General features: G+C 44.6%; 1 protein-coding gene across 1 annotated transcript; it reads left to right on the forward strand.

Annotated features, from left to right (window-relative positions):
- Positions 1-1,328: 1,328 nt before the first annotated feature.
- On the forward strand, positions 1,329-9,017 carry LOC122921276 (uncharacterized protein K02A2.6-like). Its single transcript, XM_044271255.1, has 2 exons — positions 1,329-2,840; positions 6,321-9,017. The coding sequence occupies exons 1-2, from the start codon at positions 1,329-1,331 to the stop codon at positions 9,015-9,017; spliced, it is 4,209 nt and encodes a 1,402-aa protein (XP_044127190.1).
- Positions 9,018-24,095: the final 15,078 nt, after the last annotated feature.

Consider the following 24,095-nt stretch of genomic DNA (forward strand, 5'->3'; position numbering starts at 1 on the left):
AAATACATAAAGGGAATCAACAAGGTAAAAGAGGAGAGAATATTTAAAAGAAGAAAAACTGCTACAAGAGGACATAGTTTTAAATTAGAGGGGCAAAGGTTTAAAAGTAATATCAGGAAGTATTACTTTACTGAGAGAGTAGTAGATGCATGGAATAGCCTTCCTGCAGAAGTGGCAGCTGCAAATACAGTGAAGGAGTTTAAGCATGCATGGGATAGGCATAAGGCCATCCTTCATATAAGATAGGGCCAGGGGCTATCCATAGTATTTAGTATATTGGGCAGACTAGATGGGCCAAATGGTTCTTATCTGCCGACACATTCTATGCTTCTATTACGGTCATTCAGACTTAAAGGGCCCATGGTATTGGCTTTAATGATCCAACTAGCTTCTTTACGTAATAATTGAGTATGTCTATCACCCCCTGTTGGTAAGAAGGGTACTATTTCCAGGCCTGAGAAGGTGAGAACCCTGGGGTCACCTCCATGTGTCTCTCTAACATGTTTAATTAACTGTGAACATCCTTTACCAGATGTCACCAAATTGAAATGCTCTCTTATCCTTTCAAATAATGGTCTAATGGTTTTGCCAATGTAGAAGCAACCACAGGGACACATAATCAAGTACACCAAAAACCTGCTTCGGCATGTGTCCTTCAGATAGGAGGGAATATCTTTAAGGAGTGGGCGGAGAAGCCAATCTAGGTATTCAGATAGGGGAGCTGTGGCAGAACCATGACCAGCCACAATGAGCCGCACAGGTGGGCGGTCCAAACTCTTGTGGATTTTGGGTAAAAAATACCAGGATGGTTTAGATGGGGACACCGGGATGGCTTAGATCTCGACAAGATATTATTGTAAAACCAGCAGACAAGGGGGGCAATGTGGTCCTCATGACTAGGGATTTTTATGTCTGAGAAGCCAAAAGGCAATTGGAGGACAAGAATGTCTATGAGAAATTGAACAAAGATCCTACCTGTGATGTTGTGATAGATCACTGTGACCTTTACCCTTTTTCTCCTGATGCATGATGGGGGAGGAGGAGCTGTACCAGGAAGTCAGACAGTGTGTGTGAGGGGAACTGGAAGCAGACACATGAGGCTGAGAAGGGATTACATCTGATAAGGACAGAAGCTGTTGGAATAAGACTCCTCCATGTAAGAATGCCATAATGTTCTGAGTAATAAACCTTGCTCTGGTTAAGTAGTACATCGGCCTGTGTGCGTAACTTGCTGAGCAGATACCGGCAGCATTGCCAGCAGCACCTGAGAGACACAGAGTGTCCAGGGGACATAACAGTGGCGACGAGGATTGTGGATTTTAGCACACATGGCCTTCATAGGGTTTATTCAACCATTTGATCCTGCAGCTGAGTCATGGATCTCCTGGGTGGAGAGGCTGGAACAGTATATGGAAGCGAATAATGTGACTGTTGAAAAGAGAAGTGCAGTTTTTCTCACTGCATTGGGTCAAGCTGCATATGGAACCCTTAGAGACCTTGTTTCTCCAGACAAGCCAGCCTCTAAGTCCCTGCCTGAGTTAATTCAGACGCTACATACACACTACAACCCGAAGCCGTTGGAAATCGCGGAGCGGTTTAAATTCTACGGTAGAAGGCAGCAGGCCGGGGAGGATATAAAGACATATATCATTGCTTTACGTAAACTGGCTGCCACTTGTCAGTTTGGAGACTACCTACAGACGGCTCTCCGTGACATGTTCGTCATGGGACTCTGCGACCCAGCCATACAGAAACGTTTACTCACAGAACCCGACTTGACTCTGACGAAAGCCACTGACCTTGCTACGGTCATGGAGTTGGCAACACGGGACGCCACCCTACTGAAGGCACCACCTACAACTCCTGCAAGCCAGGGTGAGGAAATATTCCACACTGCTATCACTCAACGCTCGAGACGCCCGTCCCCTGCCACTCAGCTTAAACCTCGCCACCCTAATTCTTCTGTCTCTGGGACCCCGACTTGCTACCGTTGTGGTAACACTACTCACAGTGCGCCTGCTTGCAAGTTCAAGGATGTCGTTTGTTTTCGCTGTGGGAAGACTGGTCATATTGGGCGCGTTTGCCGCAGCTCTCGCTCCCCGAACACTACCACTAAAGATAGACGTAAACAGACATTCCGTGTGGATATGGACAATAACGGTTTTAGCTCTGATGAGGAGACATGTGTCCAGCATGTTGGACTGTTTCGAGTAGCTGGGAGTACTCCAGCGATTAAAGTGGATGTCACACTCAATGGCTGTCCTGTCTCCATGGATGTTGATACAGGGGCAGCTGTGTCTGTCATTTCATGGACTGATTTAAAGGCATCGGGTCTGTCCCTGCCGCTAAAACCTACAAAGCTCACGCTACAAACCTACAGCAAGGAACTACTACAGCCCTTGGGTTATGTAAAGCCCCTTGTTACATTAGGCAACCACAGTCAAAGTCTACGCCTTTATGTTGTAAGGAATGGAGGTCCTCCGCTGTATAGAAGGGACTGGATCAAAGCCCTGGGCATGCCTCCTTTTACCATTGGCCAATGTACATTGCTTTCTAAAGTAGACCATTGGGTGGAATCCCTGAAGTCACGTTTTAAAGAGGTTTTTGAGGACTCTTTGGGCACCGTAAAAGGAAAGATGGCCCACCTCCTCTTGAAGCCTGGTGCTACACCTCGTTTTTGTAAGGCAAGATCAGTACCTTTTGCCTTGCGGAAAAAAGTGGAAGCAGAGCTGGACCACCTATTGGCTGAAAAGATCTTCTTAGTTGTACTGACACCTCAGCACACGTCTCGAGTGGCTTTTGTAGGTGCTCGTCTCCTGGTGCCTCCTTCCACCCGCGGAGTGAGATTATGGCTTTAAATGAGTTTTTCAGAGACAGCACACCAATGTAGTTTGCAATTCAATCTTTATTTTACCAGTGGTATATTCTCAAGTTATTTCATGACATTTATTGCTGTTTGCAACTGTTTCGGGCCCATTCGGTGCCCTTTGTCAAGCTATAAATGCAAGAAATAAACACAAGACGATATTAAAAACAAAAGGAAGAAAAATTCATATCTTCATAATTCAGAATTAATATACACACATATATACGTATACACAAACGTACACACACGTATACATATATATACACATACATCTCAATTCACTTGAACCATATTGTGTCATTACTCCTTAATAGATGGGAATTTCATTCATATATAATCGTTCATAATTCATATCCTTCAAAGGACTATAGTTCATATTTCAGTACTAGGTTACTAGCATGATAACACAACTGTATGGGAATTGCCCGCATACATCAATTCATAAAGAGGGGTTGCGGGGGAGGGGGTAAATTCCCTGCACGTATGTGCATCAGAATCAAACACAAACATGATTCAAGCGAAATTCATGAGAACAGTTCATAATTCATAACAAAATTCATGAGAAATCACAGTTCATAATTCATAACAGATAAGACATGATTGGACAACAGCACGTGATACATGATTCGACGGCAACCTGGTTGAGGCACAATTTAGGTAGTACATGATTCGGGTGGGATATATCAAGTTAGGGTAGAATATATACACAAAGAAAGGCTCCATGGGAGGCAATAATAGTGGCTAATTAGATTCATAATTAAACACATGATGACAGTATCAGATAGCAGGTTGTGTCCTTACACATTATATTCCTATGAGCATTTCAATGGGAAAGAGAGGGGCGGGCATACATGATCCAATAAGGTACAATGCAATGTGGGACAGCAGAGACATGTGGCACAAGCGAAAGCCGTAAGAACACCAGTTATGTGTGTCATCTATCTGCAGCGCAGGGTAAGTGGGAGTGGGGCTGGCGTACTCAGAAGCAGAGTTACATACCTGATTGACCGGTCCTCATGTTTCCACGGCGTGCGGTAGCTGCAGTGCACGCCGTGGTGTGTTTTATTCAGAGGTCCCGGCGGATATCCGGCTATTGCCGGCACATGAGGGGCGGGTCCAAGGTAGTGAGACCGGCCCTAGGGAGGAGGAGTGAAGAGACTTCAGGTTCGGAGGTTCCTGGCGCATGCGCAATGTTGCCCTGTGTGTGCTGCGCCATTTTAGTTACTGGCACTAGGATGGGAGAGAGCATAGCATATTTGCAGCGCTGCCATAGGTTCCCTATTATGATTTAGGATAAAAAGGGACTGGATCCACTAATGGATAATGACTTCACATAGGTGTATGTGGTAATCCTAAAACAATCATTAAGGAACACGATTTTCTGTGGTGCCACAGGTCTCTGTGTATCGAACATGTACATTTTCATTTCAATCTATAACTACAGGTATACTATACCCAGAGTGAGTGATGTATAAGTGAGGACTAAGGAGGTCTAAAGTAGACGTTCTATATGGGCCCCGAGGGGATTTGTGGTAAGTGATGATCCTATTAAAAAGAAAAAGGCACATGGGTTAATCATTCAAGAAAATAAATTGGTTTACGCATATTTATAATCCTTATTTAAGCCTCCAGAGCCCCATGTCCCCAGACGGCGGATCCATTGCATCTCCCTCAAGTGCAGCATTTCATCACGATTCCCCCCTCTCCTGGGAGTCGGGACCCAATCTATGACCTGGAAACGTAGTTGACTGGGCGTATGCTTGTGTTCATGGAAATGGTGTACTAAGGGGGCATCCTTTTTGTTAGTACGGATATTGGATTTATGTTGACTGATTCTGTCTTTTATTTTTTGAGTGGTCTCGCCCACATATCCCAGGCCACAAGGGCATTTAATCAAATAAATGACATAGTTTGTCATGCATGAAAAGTGGCCCTTGATGTAGTACTTTTTACCTGACGAGGGATGGGTAAAGGAATTTCCTTTTGTGACATTGCCACACTGCGCACATCCCAAACAAGGGTAGGTGCCCAGGTTGGGGGATCCCGTGATGGTGCGTTGTGCATCCATTTTTGCGGACCCAAAATCGGATCTCACTATTTGATCACGAATTATTGGTGGGCGTTTGTAAGACATCAGGGGTTTGGAATGGAAAATGCTGGGAATACTCCTTTGTAGGATCTGCCAGTGTTTGTATATGATTTTTTTAATGGAGGTACTCCAAGTGGAATAGGTTGTTACACAAGGAATTCTACCATCCTGTTTTGTACCAACTCTAGTTTTAGATCTTAGTAGATCTTCTCTTTTTACATCATTAATTCGTTCTGCGTGACCCTTCAGTATTTGTGCTGGAAAGCCACGAGCTGCGAACTTCTGGTTCATTTCTGTGAGTCTTTTTTCCGCCATTGTGGGGTTGGAAACAATTCTTTTTACCCTCATTAATTGTGAGAGTGGGAGTGAATTAATTAAACCGGGTGGGTGGTAGCTTTCATATAATAAAAGGGAATTTCTGTCTGTGGGTTTTGTGAACAGATCGTAATGTAGGTGACTATCTTCTACCTGAAGGAGGACGTCTAGGAACGGGATTCCAGTTTGGCTGGTCTCAAGGGAGAGGGCAATGGATCCCACCGCTGCGTTCAGGTCCCCATGGAAAATCTGTAGATCTTCTAGTGATCCCTGCCACAAACAAAAGATGTCATCAATATAACGTAACCAAATCTTAACACATTTGTCGAATAGTGGATGGGTGTAAACAAATTGTTCCTCAAAAGCATTCATATAAATGACCGCGAATGTCGGTGCCACATTACATCCCATAGCGGTCCCTGCTATCTGTAGAAAAAAGTCATCTTCAAACAGAAAATAATTATTTTTCAAAACAAAATTCAATAGGTCCTGAATGAACCGGTTTTCCCTAGGTGAATATTCCTGGTGTTGTACCAGGACCTCCATGACCGTCCGAATGCCATCTTCCGTGGGGATGTTTGTATATAAACTGGAGACATCCATGGTAACCAGAGTAAAGTCAGTTCCGTGGATATCTAGGCCTTTAGTCTTATTAATGAAGTCTGTGGTGTCCAGAATAAAGGATTTCCCTAATTGGGCATAAGGGCGCAACAGTTTATCTAAAAGGATGGCCGCTGGTTGAAAAACGGAGTCGCACCCTGATACTATGGGACGGCCGGGGTTTTTTTTGAGATTTTTGTGGATCTTAGGTAAGATGTAAAATACAGGGGTTCTCGGGTGTTCAAGCACAAGGAATTTGGCTAGTTTGTCTGAAATTATTTTTTCTTCCTTTGCTTGTGATATTAGATTACTTAGAATTGTTTTTATTTCGGTTATTGGATCATAGTTGATCCGTCGGTAGGTCTTTCTATCATCGAGTTGTCTAAGAATCTCTCCCCTATAATCCTCTCTGTTTAAGATTACTATTCCTGAGCCCTATTGGCTGAAAAGATCATAACGAAAGTGGATAGAAGTGAATGGGCATCACCAATTGTGCCTGTCAAGAAAAAGAATGGAGACATTAGGATTTGTGGTGATTTCAGGGTAGCTCTGAACAACCAACTTCTTGTGGATCAATACCCATTGCCTCGACTTGAAGATTTATTTGGCTCACTGGCTGGGGGGCAAAAGTTTACAAAAATAGACTTAAAGCAAGCTTACCTGCAACTGCAAGTACACCCAGATTCACGCCATCTGTTGACCATTAACACTCATAAAGGATTATTCCAGTATAACCGCATGGTTTTTGGCATAGCCCCAGCTCCAGCCATCTGGCAGCGGATCATGGATGAGGTACTGGCAGGAATACCTTTCACCCAATGTCTACTGGATGACATGCTCATCACTGGTCCCACTGATGAAGAACACAGAAAGAATGTTGAAGCTGTGCTAGGGAGACTCCAAAAGTATGGTTTACGTGTCAATCTGTCAAAATGCGAATTTCTCAAGTCTCAACTGGAGTTTTGTGCCCACACGGTGGACCGTCATGGGTTACACACTACTGAAGAAAAGGTTAAAGCCCTTACCCATGCCCCTACCCCCCGGAATGTCACCCAGCTCAGGTCCTACCTTGGCCTCCTAAATTACTACCACCGTTTCTTGCCGAACCTAGCGCACCAGCTCTACCCATTACATCGCTTACTGGATGCAAGAGCTAAATGGATATGGACAGACAAATGTGAAGAAGCTTTTCGGCTTTCTAAAGAACTCATTCTGTCTTCTCGAGTTCTGGTCCACTATGATTTAAAGAAACCCGTCATCCTGGCTTGTGATGCCTCGCCTTATGGACTGGGTGCAGTGCTTTCCCATGTCATGCCGGATGGCACGGAGCGCCCTATTTCTTTAGCCTCCAGGTCTTTAACCTCAGTAGAACAAAACTACTCCCAGATTGACAAGGAAGCTTTGGCCATTGTATGGGCCACAAAAAAATTTCACGCGTACGTCTATGGTCGGGAGTTCACACTTATCACTGACCACAAACCTCTGTTGTCAATACTGAACCCTCAGAAAGGAATTTCTACAACAACCGCATCTCGCTTACAAAGGTACGCTTTATTTTTAGGAGCTTATGCTTATTCGATCAGATACCGCTCCCATGATACCCATGGCAATGCAGATGCATTTTCCAGATTGCCACTAAGAGATGACCACCCACTAAGAGAGGTACGTGTAGTGGAAGTACACAGGCCACAATCTTGCATGTCCACCTCCCTGATTGCCAGACATACAGCCACAGATCCTTTCCTGTCTCAGATATTCTCTTATGTTCAGACTGGATGGCCAGGGAGTGTTTCAGGTGACTTTCGTCCGTACTTTGCCAGAAAATGTGAGCTTGTGACTAATGCTGGTTGCCTACAATGGGGCAATAGAGTGATTGTACCCCAGTACTTGCAATCAACCATGCTAAGGATACTGCATGAAGGCCATCCTGGTGTGGTGCGCATGAAGCAGCGGGCCCGGAGCTATGTTTGGTGGCCACAAATGGATACAGCAATTGAAGATTATGTTGCTCAATGTCCTGGGTGCTGTCAAGCCCAGCGACCCCAAAAGAGAGGAACCCTGCAACCTTGGCCATGGCCAACAGAACCGTGGTCCAGACTCCATCTTGATTTTGCTGGCCCCATCCAGGGTAAAATGTATTTGATCGTGGTAGATGCACATTCAAAATGGCCGGAGGTTTTTCAAATGCCTTCTATTACCTCAGCTGCTACCATTCTAGTCTTAAGGAAGCTCTTTGCTCAATTTGGCTTGCCTACAGCCATAGTCTCCGACAATGGAACTCAATTTACATCGCATGAGTTTCAATCCTTCCTTAGTGGTTTGGGTGTCCAACACTACAAAACAGCTCCTTATCATCCAGCTTCAAATGGGCTGGCAGAACGATTTGTGCAGTCATTTAAGAAGCACTTACTGTCCACTCTGGACCAGGTTGGACTGTCAGAAGAGAAGCTGCTGGAATTCTTGATCATGTACCGTAACACGAAACACGCTACTACTGGGCTGTCACCGGCTTTTCTTATGTTTGGCAGGCATCTCCGCACCAAACTTGATTTAGTTCGTCTGCAGGAGCAGTCACCAACACCTCCTCCGCCGGGCCGTCTGGGATTCCGTGCCGGTGATCTTGTATGGTCTCAGAATTACAGAGCTTTGCCTCCTTGGCTTCCTGGCGTTATTGATGGAACTCTTGGCAGAAGAATGTACCTTGTCCGCCTGGAGGAAGGCATTTGTGTTCGGCGACACCTTTCACAATTGAGGAAACGCATTTGCCGGCCACTAGTGACAAAACCGACCCTTCTTTCTGACCACCCACCAGAGTCTACTCTGAACTCTGCTGGTGACATATGGCATGGTGTCTGGCATGATCCCACAAGTTTACACCCAAACCCTGAACCGGTTGGTGACCATATTCCTGAGGAGCCCGGACATGTGCCTGAAGTTACAGAGACTGATTTGTCTGTGGGACGCCCACTGACATCTCCAGTACCTTTGACTGACTTTATTCCTCCCGGTGCTGTACCTCTGCGTAGGTCTACCCGTCAAAGACGTCAAACGCCTCGCTGGCAAAGTGCTGAAATATTACGGGACACATTGGAGGTCAGGGAACAGAGACAAAGGGCTCATGAAGTGCTGCGGAAATCACAGAACTGAATTGGAGATACTACTTGCTGAACTGATCTCGCTTGCCTTGTTATGTTATGTGTTCAACATTTTGTTCTCTTGTTATGTTTTTTTTTTTTTTTTTTGGGGGAGGAAAGGAGGTGTGATGTTGTGATAGATCACTGTGACCTTTACCCTTTTTCTCCTGATGCATGATGGGGGAGGAGGAGCTGTACCAGGTAGTCAGACAGTGTGTGTGAGGGGAACTGGAAGCAGACACATGAGGCTGAGAAGGGATTACATCTGATAAGGACAGAAGCTGTTGGAATAAGACTCCTCCATGTAAGAATGCCATAATGTTCTGAGTAATAAACCTTGCTCTGGTTAAGTAGTACATCGGCCTGTGTGCGTAACTTGCTGAGCAGATACCGGCAGCATTGCCAGCAGCACCTGAGAGACCCATAAAATATGTGATTTATTACAGGGTATGTTGCGCAGGTATGTGGAGTTAGACATCCTCTCTAGGAGGACGGGTGAGAGATTGCTCCCGGTGTCCCCATCTTGCGTTTGGGCATAGCCATACCTTAAAAGATAGGTTGGTTAGGAGCAGATATTCAGAAAAAAGGCCAGACACATAGCTGAAGGAATATGTACCTAGGGACAACCGTAAATGCGGGAATTGTTCATTTTCTAGATATAATCCCCAGCATGGGGTAGTATGTTTTGGAAGCTTGCAGCATAGGGTTAACCATCTTGATAATGTGACCCGATGGTCGATACTAGGTTGGCAAAACCATTAGACCATTATTTGAAAGAATAAGAGAGCATTTCAATTTGGTGACATCTGGTAAAGGATGTCCACGGTTAATTAAACATGTTAGAGAGACACATGGAGGCGACCCCAGGGTTCTAACCTCCTCAGGCCTGGAAATAGTACCCTTCTTACCAACAGGGGGTGATAGACATACTCAATTATTACGTAAAGAAGCTAGTTGGATCATTAAAGCCAATGCCATGGGCCCTTTAAGTCTGAATGACCGTAATGACTTAAGTGTCTTTTTTATAGGCATTGTTGTAGTATTGCACCTTATTGTTAGGTTTAAGTTTTTATGTATTTGATATGTTACCGGTAGTGCTGCTGATGTGCATGTCTGCTTCGACGGCGCTGATGCATAAAATTGCTGTCACCACACGTTAGGAGGCCCGAGGAAGCGTGATCTACACGAAACGGCCGTCGCCTCATGGTGCCTGTGTGGTGTCCTGCACCCCAACCGTCTTGCTTGTGTGTTTTTATGCCAATGTGGAATAATAAACTAAGAATTTGACTTTTTTGGGGGAGTGTCGTCTTTCATCTTGATATATGTATTAGGGATCGACCGATTATCGGTTTTATCGATATTATCGGCCGATATTCAGGATTTTGAACGTTATCGGTATCGACATCTATTTTGCCGAAATTGTATGGGGAACAAGGATCGCGCTGCTGTCAGCGCTCTCCGTGTTCCCTCAGCAGCACAGGGGAGAAGGAAGCAGTGTCTCCTCCCCCCTGTGCTGCTGCTGCCGCTGCCACCAATGAGAGGAGGGAGGACAAGAGTAGGGGAGGGGCTGTGGCCACCGCCACCAATGAAGATACCTCTCTCATTAATTTATATACAGGAGGCGGGAGCTGGCTGCAGAATCACATAGCCGGCTCCCGACCTCTATGACAAGTAGCTGCGATCTGCGGTAGTTAACCCCTCAGGTGCCGCGGATCGCAGCTAACGCTCATGGAGGTCGGGAGCCGGCTATGTGATTCTGCAGCCAGCTCCCGCCTCCTGTATATGAATGCCCCCCCAAACCCCAGTATTAAATCATTGGTAGCGCAGTGCGCCCCCTCTCCCCCCAACCCCAGTATTAAAGACATTGGTGGCACAGTGCGCCCCCCCCCCCCACCCAAGCCCCCCAGTATTAATCATTGGTGGCAGTGGCCACAGGGTCCCCTCTCCCCTCCTCCTCAGTGGAAGTTCTGATCGGAGCTCCAGCAGTGTAAGCCTGGGGTTTCGATCAGTTACCATGGCAGCCAGGACGCTATTGAAGTCCTGGCTGCCATAGTCACCTCCATGCTGTGTTCACAGAGCACAGAGCAGCAGGGAGAGTGTGAGGTCCTATTCACCCTGATAGAGATCTATCAGGGTGAATAGGACAAGGGTTCTAGTCCCTAAGGGGATTAATAGTTAAAAAAAAATAAAAAAAACACACCAAAATATTAATTATAAATGAAAAAGAAAGATTTACAAGAACAAAAACTACACGTTAACAATAAACATATTCATTTTCAGCAGATTTGTGTAGGAAAGTTTTTTTAAAAATGAAAATTCACAAAATATAGGTATAAATTATCGGCTATCGGCCTGAAAGTTCATAGATTATCGGTATAGGCCCTAAAAAATCAATATCGGTCGATCCCTGATATGTATTAACTTATAGTATAGCGGCCTTACATTTGGTGGCATCAGAGGCAGAACTCGTTAAGAGCTCATTTGCGAACCCTTCTTCCCTTGCATGATACACACAAAAAAGTTTGTCAGTATGAACCAGTCATAGGATGTTGATTGATGTCTTGTAACAATTCGTTGCACAATGCTGATTAAAATTTGGATCCACCCAGACAGGTGATTTCCAGTTTTACATGACTAAAACCCATTTACTGGATACTGAAGAGTAATTCTTAATTAGTTTGTAATTTGTTTCCTTTTAATTTTTTAAGACCCCATGTTTTAAAGGGAACCCGTCACCACCATAATACTTCCCCAACTGTCCACAGTACCTCACAGCTCTACTCATCATGTCTCCAATTATGTCTTTAGTCATCCGAAAAAGTTTGACGAAAAACAACTTTAGTCACTCTGCGTGGTGTACGCAAATGGACTGCTTGAAGTCACAGGGGGGCTGCGGTCTTGAAGCTCCAAATCAAGCTAGCCATGCCCCTGTCATGCCTCTTTCCATCTGAATGATGCCTCAGTGCCTATTTTCTTCAGAAGAGATGCACCTGGACTTCCAGCTCCAGCACTGGAATGTAAGGCGGTGGTGTGAGGAGCTCCGCTTCACCCTCTCCCTAAAACCTGCATGAAAACCCCCCAGCTACCTCTGAAAGTTGTGTATTTCCATGCCCCTTTTACAAACCGGATTCCAAAAAAGTTGGGACACTAAACAAATTGTGAATAAAAACTGAATGCAATGATGTGGAGATGGCAAATGTCAATATTTTATTTGTAATAGAACGTAGATGACAGATCAAATGTTTAATCCGAGTAAATGTATCATTTTAAAGGAAAAATACATTGATTAAAATTTTCACGGTGTCAACAAATCCCCAAAAAGTTGGGACAAGTAGCAATAATAGGCTGGAAAAAGTAAATTTGAGCATAACGAAGAGCTGGAAGACCAATTAACACTAATTAGGTCAATTGGCAACATGATTGGGTATAAAAAGAGCTTCTCAGAGTGGCAGTGTCTCTCAGAAGCCAAGATGGGTAGAGGATCACCAATTCCCACAATGTTGCACAAAAGATAGTGGAGCAATATCAGAAAGGTGTTACCCAGCGAAAAATTGCAAAGACTTTGCATCTATCATCATCAACTGTGCATAACATCATCCGAAGATTCAGAGAATCTGGAACAATCTCTGTGCGTAAGGATCAAGGCCATAAAACCATACTGGATGCCCGTGATCTCCGGGCCCTTAAACGACACTGCACCACAAACAGGAATGCTACTGTAAAGGACATCACAGAATGGGTTCAGGAATACTTCCAGAAACCATTGTCAGTGAACACAATCCACCGTGCCATCCGCCGTTGCCAGCTGAAACTCTACAGTGCAAAGAAGAAGCCATTTCTAAGCAAGATCCACAAGCTCAGGCGTTTTCACTGCGCCAGGGATCATTTAAAATGGAGTGTGGCAAAATGGAAGACTGTTCTGTGGTCAGACGAGTCATTATTCGAAGTTCTTTTTGGAAATCTGGGACGCCATGTCATCCGGACCAAAGAGGACAAGGACAACCCAAGTTGTTATCAACGCTCAGTTCAGAAGCCTGCATCTCTGATGGTATGGGGTTGCATGAGTGTGTGTGGCATGGGCAGCTTGCATGTCTAGAAAGGCACCATCAATGCAGAAAAATATATTCAGGTTCTAGAACAAGATATGCTCCCATCCAGACGTCATCTCTTTCAGGGAAGACCCTGCATTTTTCAACAAGATAATGCCAGACCACATTCTGCATCAATCACAACATCATGGCTGCGTAGGAGAAGGATCCGGGTACTGAAATGGCCAGTCTGCAGTCCAGATCTTTCACCTATAGAGAACATTTGGCGCATCATAAAGAGGAAGGTGCAACAAAGAAGGCCCAAGACGATTGAACAGTTAGAGGCCTGTATTAGACAAGAATGGGAGAGCATTCCTATTTCTAAACTTGAGAAACTGGTCTCCTCGGTCCCCAGACGTCTGTTGAGTGTTGTAAGAAGAAGGGGAAATGCCACACAGTGGTGAAAATGGCCTTGTCCCAACTTTTTGGGGATTTGTTGACACCATGAAATTCTGATTCAACATATTTTTCCCTTAAAATGGTACAATGGTAAAGTTTCAACTTTTGTTCCGTGATTTATGCTCTATTCTGAATAAAATATTAGAAGTTGGCACCTCCACATCATTGCATTCAGTTTTTATTCACGATTTGTATAGTGTCCCAACTTTTTTGGAATCCGGTTTGTATATCGGTGGCCCGTCCATGGAGAGATACCTGCTGAGAAGTAGCGGAAGACCGGCTAACGAGCAGGCAAGGTCTGAGTGCAGTGAAGGTAAAATGGCGCCGGACGAGCGCGTGGATGCAGGCAAGCCCGAGACGCACTCCCAAGACATGTTTTCAGAAGAACCAGGGTTGACAACTCCGGAAAGCCTGGGCACTATGCTGGATTATAAAAGCCTGGCTGTTGAAGTAGCGAAACATCTTGCCCCAGACATTAAGGACTCTCTCATTACAGTGGTGACAGCCTCACTGCAGGAGATAAGAGATGAGATAGAGACACACTCCTCCAGAATAGGAGAAATGGAGCAAAGAATTGTTAGCCTGGAGGAAGAAGCAACAGGGGCATACAATGTGATAAGGAAATAAACACAAGATAACAACACATTGCGCGACCGCGTGGAGGACTTGGAAAATAGGTCCCGCAGAAACAATGTAAGGATCTTGGGGATTCCAGAGACCATTAAACCTACCCAGCTTCAGGCACTATGCGAGAAAGAAATCCCAACTGCCCTCAACCTCACAGGTCTCAAAAGGGTGGAAAGAGCACATAGTGTGGGCCCTACTCGACCTGCACCATCATACCAGGCAAATGAGACGCATTCAACGGGGAACAAACCCAGACAGGTCATTGTCAAATTCCTGGACTATAACCATAAAGAGGAGATCTTGAGAGCATTTCGCTCCAGAAAAAAAAATAAACTAGAATTGTATGGGGAAAAGCTCCTGATTTTTGCAGATTACTCCACTGAAGTGGCAAAGAAAAGAAGGGAGTACAGTGTAATACAGATGTAGCAGGGGTAACACACACACTCTTAACTCAAATTTCTTCACTCATCGCGTTATCTTGAAACAAAAGCCATTGAAAAGCAATTGCTTAACGCATTTAGTTGCATTTAGTTTAGATAACATGTCTTATAAAGCATGTGTGTTAACCCTGCTACATCAGTATGCGCCACGATATATATGCCCAAAAAATAAAGTTTTTGGAGATAGAGATAGAGAGATAGAGAGAGATAGAGAGAGAGAGATAGAGAGAGAGAGAGAGATAGAGAGAGAGATAGAGATAGAGATAGAGAGAGAGAGAGAGAGAGAGAGAGATATTCCGACTACAAGGGGGCTCCGTACCCCTGAGAAAAGATCAATGGTTCTCCAACACCTAAAAAGATTGAAAGCAGACATTGCATTACTGCAAGAGACCCATCTTGGGGAGGAGGACTGGAAAAGGATGGGTAAACTTTCGGTGGTGTCAGTTCATGGTTCTCCAGCCCAGGGGCGTCGCTAGGTTAAAAGATTCGGGGCCTGGGCCCCGGATGTTTTGTCCCATGCCCTGAATGTCCTGCCTGCCTGCTAGATACAACTGTATTGCCGTACACAGAACGGCAATACAATTGAATCTAATACACTGGGAAGATATGAAGGACCTGTGGTGACATCACAGGTCATGTGATCAGCAAAACAGGCTGTGATAGGATGACCTGGATGATGTCACCATCATGTGACCAGTGCAGGATTGGACCGGAGTGAAGAGGAGAAGGAGCCTAATGGTGATGTCTGTACACGAGGAGAGGTAAGTGAAGGGAGAGGCAGATGCTGAGAGTTGTAGTTATTTAACTGGGATGTACAGTACAGACCAAAAGTTTGGACACACCTTCTCATTCAAAGAGTTTTCTTTTTTTTCATGACTATGAAAATTGTAGATTCACACTAAAGGCATCAAAACTATGAATTAACACATGTGGAATTATATACATAACAAAAAAGTGTGAAACAACTGAAAATACAGACGTGGACAAAATTGTTGGTACCCTTTGGTCAATGAAAGAAAAAGTCACAATGGTCACAGAAATAACTTTAATCTGACAAAAGTAATAATAAATTAAAATTCTATAAATGTTAACCAATGAAAGTCAGACATTGTTTTTCAACCATGCTTCAACAGAATTATGTAAAAAAATAAACTCATGAAACAGGCATGGACAAAAATGATGGTACCCCTAGAAAACACAGAACATAATGTGACCAAAGGGACATGTTAATTCAAGGTGTGTCCACTAATTAGCATCACAGGTGTCTACAACCTTGTAATCAGCCATTGGGCCTATATATATGGCTCCAGGTAATCACTGTGTTGTTTGGTGATATGGTGTGTACCACACTCGACATGGACCAGAGGAAGCAAAGGAAAGAGCTGTCTCAAGAGATCAGAAAGAAAATTATAGACAAGCATGTTAAAGGTAAAGGCTATAAGACCATCTCCAAGCAACTAGATGTTCCTGTGAGTACAGTTGCACATATTATTCATAAGTTTAAGATCCATGGGACTGTAGCCAACCTCCCTGGACGTGGCCGCAGGAGGAAAATTGATGACAAATCTAAGAGACGGATAATCCGAATGGTAACAAAAGAGCCTAGAAAGACTTCTAAAGAGATTCAAGGTGAACTTCATGCTCAAGGAACATCAGTGTCAGATCGCACCATCCGTCGTTGTTTGAGCCAAAGTGGACTACATGGGAGACGACCAAGGAGGACACCATTGTTGAAAACGAATCATAAAAAAGCAAGACTGGAATATGCCAAACTACATGTTGACAAGCCACAAAGCTTCTGGGAGAATGTCCTGTGGACAGATGAGACAAAAATCGAAGTTTTTGCCAAGGCACATCAGCTGTATGTTCACAGACGAAAAAATGAAGCATATCAAGAAAAGAACACTGTCCCTACTGTGAAACATGGAGGAGGCTCTGTTATGTTCTGGGGCTGCTTTGCTGCGTCTGGCACAGGGTGTCTTGAATCTGTGCAGGGTACAATGAAATCTCAAGACTATCAAGGAATTCTAGAGAGAAATGTACTAGCCAGTGTCAGAAAGCTTGGTCTCAGTCGCAGGTCATGGGTCTTGCAACAGGACAATGACCCAAAACACACCGCTAAAAACACCCAAGAATGGCTAAGAGGAAAAAATTGGACTATTCTAAAGTGGCCTTCTATGAGCCCTGACCTCAATCCTATTGAGCATCTTTGGAAGGAGCTGAAACATGCAGTCTGGAAAAGGCACCCTTCAAACCGGACACAACTGGAGCAGTTTGCTCATGAGGAGTGGGCCAAAATACCTGCTGAGAGGTGCAGATGTCTCATTGACAGTTACAGGAAGCGTTTGATTGCAGTGATTGCCTCAAAAGGTTGCGCAACAAAATATTAAGTTAGGGGTACCATCATTTTTGTCCATGCCTGTTTCATGAGTTTATTTTTTTACATAATTCTGTTGAAGCATGGTTGAAAAACAATGTCTGACTTTCATTGGTTAACATTTATAGAATTTTAATTTATTATTACTTTTGTCAGATTAAAGTTATTTCTGTGACCATTGTGACTTTTTCTTTCATTGACCAAAGGGTACCAACAATTTTGTCCACGTCTGTATGTCATATTCTAGGTTCTTCAAAGTAGCCACCTTTTGCTTTGATTACTGCTTTGCACACTCTTGGCATTCTCTTGATGAGCTTCAAGAGGTAGTCACCTGAAATGGTTTTCACTTCACAGGTGTGCCCTGTCAGGTTTAATAAGTGGGATTTCTTGCCTTATAAGGCTACTTTCACACTAGCGTTCGGGTGTCCGCTTGTGAGCTCCGTTTGAAGGGGCTCACAAGCGGACCCGAACGCATCCGTCCAGCACTAATGCATTCTGAGTGGACGTGGATCCGCTCAGAATGCATCAGTCTGGCAGCGTTCAGCCTCCGCTCCGCTCAGCAGGCGCACACCTGAACGCTGCTTGCAGCGTTCGGGTGTCCGCCTGGCCGTGCGGATCCGTCCAGACTTACAATGTAAGTCAATGGGGACGGATCCATTTGAAGATGACACAATATGGCTCAATCTTCAAACGGATCCGTCCCCCATTGACTTTCAATGTAAAAGTCTGGACGGATCCGTTCAGGCTACTTTGACACTTAGAAAATTTTTAACAATATAATGCAGACGGATCCGTTCTGAACGGAGCCACCGTCTGCATTATATGAGCGGATCCGTCTCAGAAGGATCCGCTCTGAACGCTAGTGTGAAAGTAGCCTAAATGGGGTTGGGACCATCAGTTGCGTTGTGGAGAAGTCAGGTGGATACACAGCTGATAGTCTTACTGAATAGACTGTTAGAATTTGTATTATGGCAAGAAAAAAACAGCTAAGTAAAGAAAAACTAGTGGCCATCATTACTTTAAGAAATGAAGGTCAGTCAGTCCGAAAAATTGGGAAAACTTTAAAAGTGTCCCTAAGTGCAGTCACAAAAACCATCAAGCGCTACAAAGAAACTGGCTCACATGCGGACCGCCCCAGGAAAGGAAGACCAAGAGTCACCTCTGCTGCGGAGGATAAGTTCATCCGAGTCACCAGCCTCAGAAATCGCAGGTTAACAGCAGCTCAGATTAGAGACCAGGTCAATGCCACCCAGAGTTCTAGCAGCAGACACATCTCTAGAACAACTGTTAAGAGTGTGCAAAGCAGTAATCAAAGCAAAAGGTGGCTACTTTGAAGAACCTAGAATATGACATATTTTCAGTAGTTTCACACTTTTTTGTTATGTATATAATTCCACATGTGTTAGTTCATAGTTTTGATGCCTTCAGTGTGAATCTACAATTTTCATAGTCATGAAAATAAAGAAAACTCTTTGAATGAGAAGGTGTGTCCAAACTTTTGGTCTGTACTGTATGTTAGGGCTGAAGGGAGGGATGTTATTGACATGGAACTGTGTGCTTGAGGTGGCTGGGGGAGGGAGTGATGTTATTTACATGGGACTGTATGTTGAAAGTGGATGGTGGGGGGGAATGATGTTTATGTACATGGGACTTATTGTTTAGGCTACGTTCACACTTGCGTTTGGGGATCCGCTTGTGAGATCCGTTTCAAAGCTCTCACAAACAGCCCCAAATGCATCAGTTTAACCCCAATGCATTCTGAATGGATGCAGATCCATTCAGAATGCATTCGTTTGGCTCCGTACGGCCCCCCGTTCCGTTTTGGAGGCGGACCCCAAAATGCTGCAAGCAGCGTTTTAGTGTCCGCCTGGCCGTGCGGAGCCAAACGGATCCGTCCTGACTTACATTGTAAGTCAATGGGGACGGATCCCTTTGCATTGACACAAAATGGTGCAATTGTAAACGGATCCGTCCCCCATTGACTTTCAATGTAAGTCAGGACGGATCCGTATTGGGACTTAGGATCCGTCCTGTACAAGTACAGGATCGATCCGCACAAATGCAAGTGTGAAAGTAGCCTTAGGAGGTGATGTTTACATGGGATTATGCGTTGGAGGCGGCTGATGTTATTTACATGGGACTGTATGCGGTCTTATTACTACTGGGGGCTCTATAGGAGGGTCTTATAGATCCGCCTTATTTCTACTAAGCGCACTATGGGAGCTTTATTACCACTGGGGGAACAATAGGGGGTCTTATTTCTACTGGGGACTCTGTGAGGGTATTATTAATATGGGAGGGCTCTTCTAATAATGGGGGCATTGTTGAGGAGCATTATCACGGTTGGGGCAGTGTTACTAATGAGGGCATTCTAGAAGGGAATTACTATTGGTGGGACTATGAGGAGCACTATTACTATGGGGGGCAGTAATGTTTCTTCAGGATAGTATTTGGGGGTATTGGGGGGGGGCAGGGGCGTAACTAAAGGCTCATGGGCCCCGGTGCAAGAGTTCAGCTTGGGCCCCCCTTCCCTCAGTGCTTTGTGTGTCTTCTTATGCGGCACAAGTGTCTTTGGGCCCCTTCAGGCTCCTGGGCCCGGTAGCGACTGCTACCTCTGCACCCCCTATAGCTACACCCCGGCGGGGGGGGGGGGGGGGGGGGGGGGCACAGCAAGCAGCAGGATAACACCGTGGGGACTCCAGTTGGGGGACAATGATAGAATGTGAGGAAGCTAAGATGTCTGTGTGTCACACTCTGCAGAGACGAGTGGAGAAGATGATGAGAGAGAAGATGATGACAGAGAGGAGACGTCACCTGGAGGCCCTGGATGTGACAGGTAAGTGCTGCTGTATAGCGAGTACAGCAAAGTGCGGGGGGGCAACATATTTATTGGGGCTTGTGCCCCGGATCTTTTCAGACCCTAGCAACGCCCCTGCTCCAGCCAAAGGTAGATCGGCAGAGGTAATCACTTTAATCAATAAATCTCTGCCGCATAGGGTTTCATCAGTAACACCAGCCGATGAGGGTCGTTTATTACATATGACTATTGACACACCATGTGGCCTGATAAAGGTCCTTAACGTTTATGGTCCTACTAATGATAATGGAGATTTATTTTTGAAACTAGAAACTTGGATGGCAAATCAGACAACAGGAGTAAAAGATAGTAGGAGGAGATTTCAATTCAGTGATGGATCCAGACATTGATAGAAGCAGAGATACAGTGGCACAGAAACACGACAGACAGGTCAAGATGGTAATCGGAGTTCATTTATACACAAGGCTAATAGACTCATGGAGATATCTACACCCAGAGGGAAGGGAATATTCTTTTTACTCACATGCTCATTCCTCTTGGTCTAGGTTAGACTATTTGCTGGTACAGCATCCCTTAATGTCCGGGGTCATTTCCTCTGAGATGAAAGATATTGTCATATCGGATTATGCCCCTTTAGTGCTGACACTGGCAGAAACTCAAAGAAGGGGAAATGATATCCTATGGAGGTTTCCGGCTCACTTAGCTAAGGATGAGGAATTTGCTCTACTTCTGAGGGGTTGGTGGGGGGAATTTAATATGGATAATATAGGGCACAAAGAGGACATAAACTTGTTTTGGGACACTGCGAAAGTTGTTCTCAGGTGGCGGATAATCTCATATGTTGCAAGGAGAAAGAAAGAATTGTGGCACAAATATATGCAGACTAGTCGATTACTCGGAAGAGCGTACGCTGACTATGTGAGATCCCCCTAATCAGCTCACCTCCAAACCTGAAAACAGAATTTATATAGACAAGATTGGGAGACCACACTGAACAGATATGGTAATAAATCTGGGAGACTATTAGCGGTCTGGCTAGAGATGGGCCCCCAGTCTCTCATATTGGGGCTTTGGTGGATGAAAAGGGCATTACAACAACAGAGACAAAAAAAATCACAGCCATATTATTGAAGAAAATCACATAAATAAGATCAAAACACATCTGTGCCCGTCTACCAAGCGCCAAGGTGGTCTCAGTTCAGGCAGGTCCTACGCTAAACCTACCTAAGCCATTGGAGCGCAGACGCTGCACATATGGTGTGCTGCTCCTAGTCACCTCCATGTGCTTTTTTTTGTCTATGTAGTATTTGCTTGAGGGAGTGGCACTTTCAAGTGTGAATGCGCACCTATTTTATCTTGGGGGTAGCATTCCTCTGCACTTTTGCCCTTCCTATCCAATAGAGCGCCTTGATTAGGTGGTACATATAAGTGTGCTTGCTCCTCCTCCCATCGGTTGCTTGATGCACAAGGCGGTGACTAGGAGCAGCACACCATATGTGCGGCGTCTGCGCTCCTGAACATAGAAGCCCAAAGGCTTAGGTAGGTTTAGCGTTGGAACCGCCTGACCTGAGACCACCTTGGCGCTTGGTAGGCGGGCTCAGATGTGTTTTGAGCAAAATATATTGGCTAAGTGTCTCAGATTTTATCATATCAGAGTGAGGACTTTGTCCATATATAATGCTTGCATCTACTTTATCGAGTGCATTATTATCTTATTTCTGTGATTTTCTTCATTACAACAACAGACCCTCAGTCTATAAATCAGATTGTACACAGATTTTCCCAACCCTATTCCACAGCACACAATATTAGACCAAATATCTATACCTAGGGTGTCAAATGAACAACTGGCTGCATTGAATGCCCCAGTTTCGGAGGAGGACGTTTTGGAGGCCATTGGATCCTTAAAACCATGCAAAGCACCAGGTCCAGATGGACAAACAGGGGAATTTTATAGAATCTTAAAAGACCAGATAGGGACTACCCTAACGACAATATTTAACTCTGCGTTAGGGGAGGGAGGCTTTCCAAAGTCCTCTTTGTTGGCTTACATAAAACTCTTGTTAAAACCTGGCAAAAACGAGTTACACCCAGAGTCTTATAGACCTATATCATTAATTAATGTTGATGCTAAGCTATTGTCAAAGATCATGGCTGTTAGATTAGGATCTATTATGCTTTCCTTAATAGACCCTGTACAAGTGGGCTTTACCCAAGGCAGAGCTGCCATGACCAACAAACGAACAGTCTTGGCGTTTCTAGGTAGAGTCTAGCACTGGCCTCGACAGGGAGAAGCACCAGCCCTGTTGACGTTGAATGTAGTAAAGGCATTTGATAATGTCAGGTGGAGTTGGTTGGGGTCAGTACTGGACAGGATGGGGTTTGAAGGCCCTTTCAGAAAATTGTTGGGACATATTTATAGGCAGCCACAAGCGCGGATTCATACTGGAGGTCATCTGTCAGCCCCTTTTGACTTACAAAAAGGCACCAGACAAGGTTGCCCTCTATCACCTTTGTTGTTTAACATAGCCATTGAACCTTTGGCCCGTTACCCCAAGCACATCCCTAAAATATTTGCTCAACTGACAGAACTTGGTAGGTACTCGGGATACAAAGTGAACTTATCTGACTGTGAGTTATTCGATTAAGGGGGTAATACTGGCAGCGGCACCAAATGCACAAGATTCATGGGATTGCACTAAGGGATCATATTAAGTACCTAGGAATAATGATAGGTCGTTCCCTGCTTCCCTCCCTATATAACCTAAATTATAAACCCCTATTGGAAAAGATATTCTCGGATTTGAAAGGATAGAATCAACTTCCGCTTAATTTGGTAGGGAAAGGTCATCTAGTAAAGATGTCATGTTTTGCTAGGCTTTTATACTCATTACAAACAATCCCAGTATTGATGAAACACAAGGACATAACATTAAACTCACACTCCATATCAAAATATAGAGAAGGTAATCAGTGGCGCTACACCGCACCTATAATTATTTTGGATGCCAATACCGAGGAGTGATGCCTCACGGTGGTGCTCAGCCTGTAGCAGCAGTGAGTATGCAAAATATCTTCAAACGAAGGAGAAAAACAAAACGAGCGGCACTCACCGATTGTAGAAAGGTACACTTTATTCCATGGCAGGAGGTAGGTGCATACGGTGCAAACACAGCATTAAGCAACAGCCGTTTCGCTATGTTAACCACACAGAGAGGGGGAACTTCTGAGAAGAGAAACAAAGTGGATCCTACGCACAGATGCAATGGGTCCCTTGGGATTAAATGAAAAAATAGACATGAGCGTATTTCTGTAATGAATTATTCCTGTATGTATTGGAATTTCGTATTTGTATTGTTTTATTGGTTTATGTTTTTGCACATGCACTATTGATGGGGTCCCGCTATCTATCAAGAATCCCTGCCCTCCGTTGTGGAATCTCAAGTGTTGATTAGGTAAGTAATTACTGCGATGATGCGGCTTCCTGTGCACATTTGAAAGTGCTGTGACCCCGCCAATAGTGGAAAGCCAGAAGAAGAGCGCACACACACGCGCGAAACGGCTGTTGCTTAATGCTGTGTTTGCACCGTATGCACCCACCTCCTGCCATGGAATAAAGTGTACCTTTCTACAATCGGTGAGTGCCGCTCGTTTTGTTTTTCTCCTTCGTTTGAAGATATTAAACTCACACTTCGTTTCTTTCATATGGGCTGGAAAGAGACCTAGGATTGCCTGAGACAAACTTATGAGACCCAAGTTTGAGGGGGGAGTGAACTTCCATAATGTGAGGGGATATAATTTGGCTTGTTTATTACGTCATATTTTAGACTGGAAAAAGAACACCAGTTACTACTCCAACTTGCCATTGGAGAGAAGTATGGGATATCCATGGGAACTAATGACTTTGGTACACTCCAGAATTCCTGATCTTCCACCAGAAGTGAGACGCTCTATCCTTCTTAGATATACACCTATTACCTGGAAAATTCTACGAAAAGTATTTAATCTCTCCTTTCAGTGCTCTAAGCACTTACCCTTATGGGTATCACTGGATTTTAGGGAAGGCATGACGAGTCGTCTGTACCAAAGCTGGAGGGAAAAAGGAATTAATATAGTAGGGCACTTGTTACATGATAAGGAACCCAAGTGGTTAACACTGGAAGAACTATGTAGTAAGTATGGTCTCCAAGACCCTCAATACTTTCCCTACCATCAAATTCGGCACTGTTGCAGGACAAAATTGAGGGATATCTCCAGGGAGGCCCCCTTAAATGCTTTTGACACTCTTCTTTCCTCAGACTCCAAATATTCGGTTTCGGATCTATACTCCTTCCTTAGAGGC

The sequence above is a fragment of the Bufo gargarizans genome, chromosome 11, assembly GCF_014858855.1.
Source record: "Bufo gargarizans isolate SCDJY-AF-19 chromosome 11, ASM1485885v1, whole genome shotgun sequence".
Taxonomy (NCBI): domain Eukaryota; kingdom Metazoa; phylum Chordata; class Amphibia; order Anura; family Bufonidae; genus Bufo; species Bufo gargarizans.

Bases quoted from the DNA above. Each gene is read 5' to 3' on its own strand.
- LOC122921276 (XM_044271255.1), top strand. From the start codon at position 1,329: ATGGCCTTCATAGGGTTTATTCAACCATTTGATCCTGCAGCTGAGTCA. The intron at 2,841-6,320 runs GTGAGATTATGG...TTGGCTGAAAAG, and splicing joins TGCCTCCTTCCACCCGCGGA to ATCATAACGAAAGTGGATAG.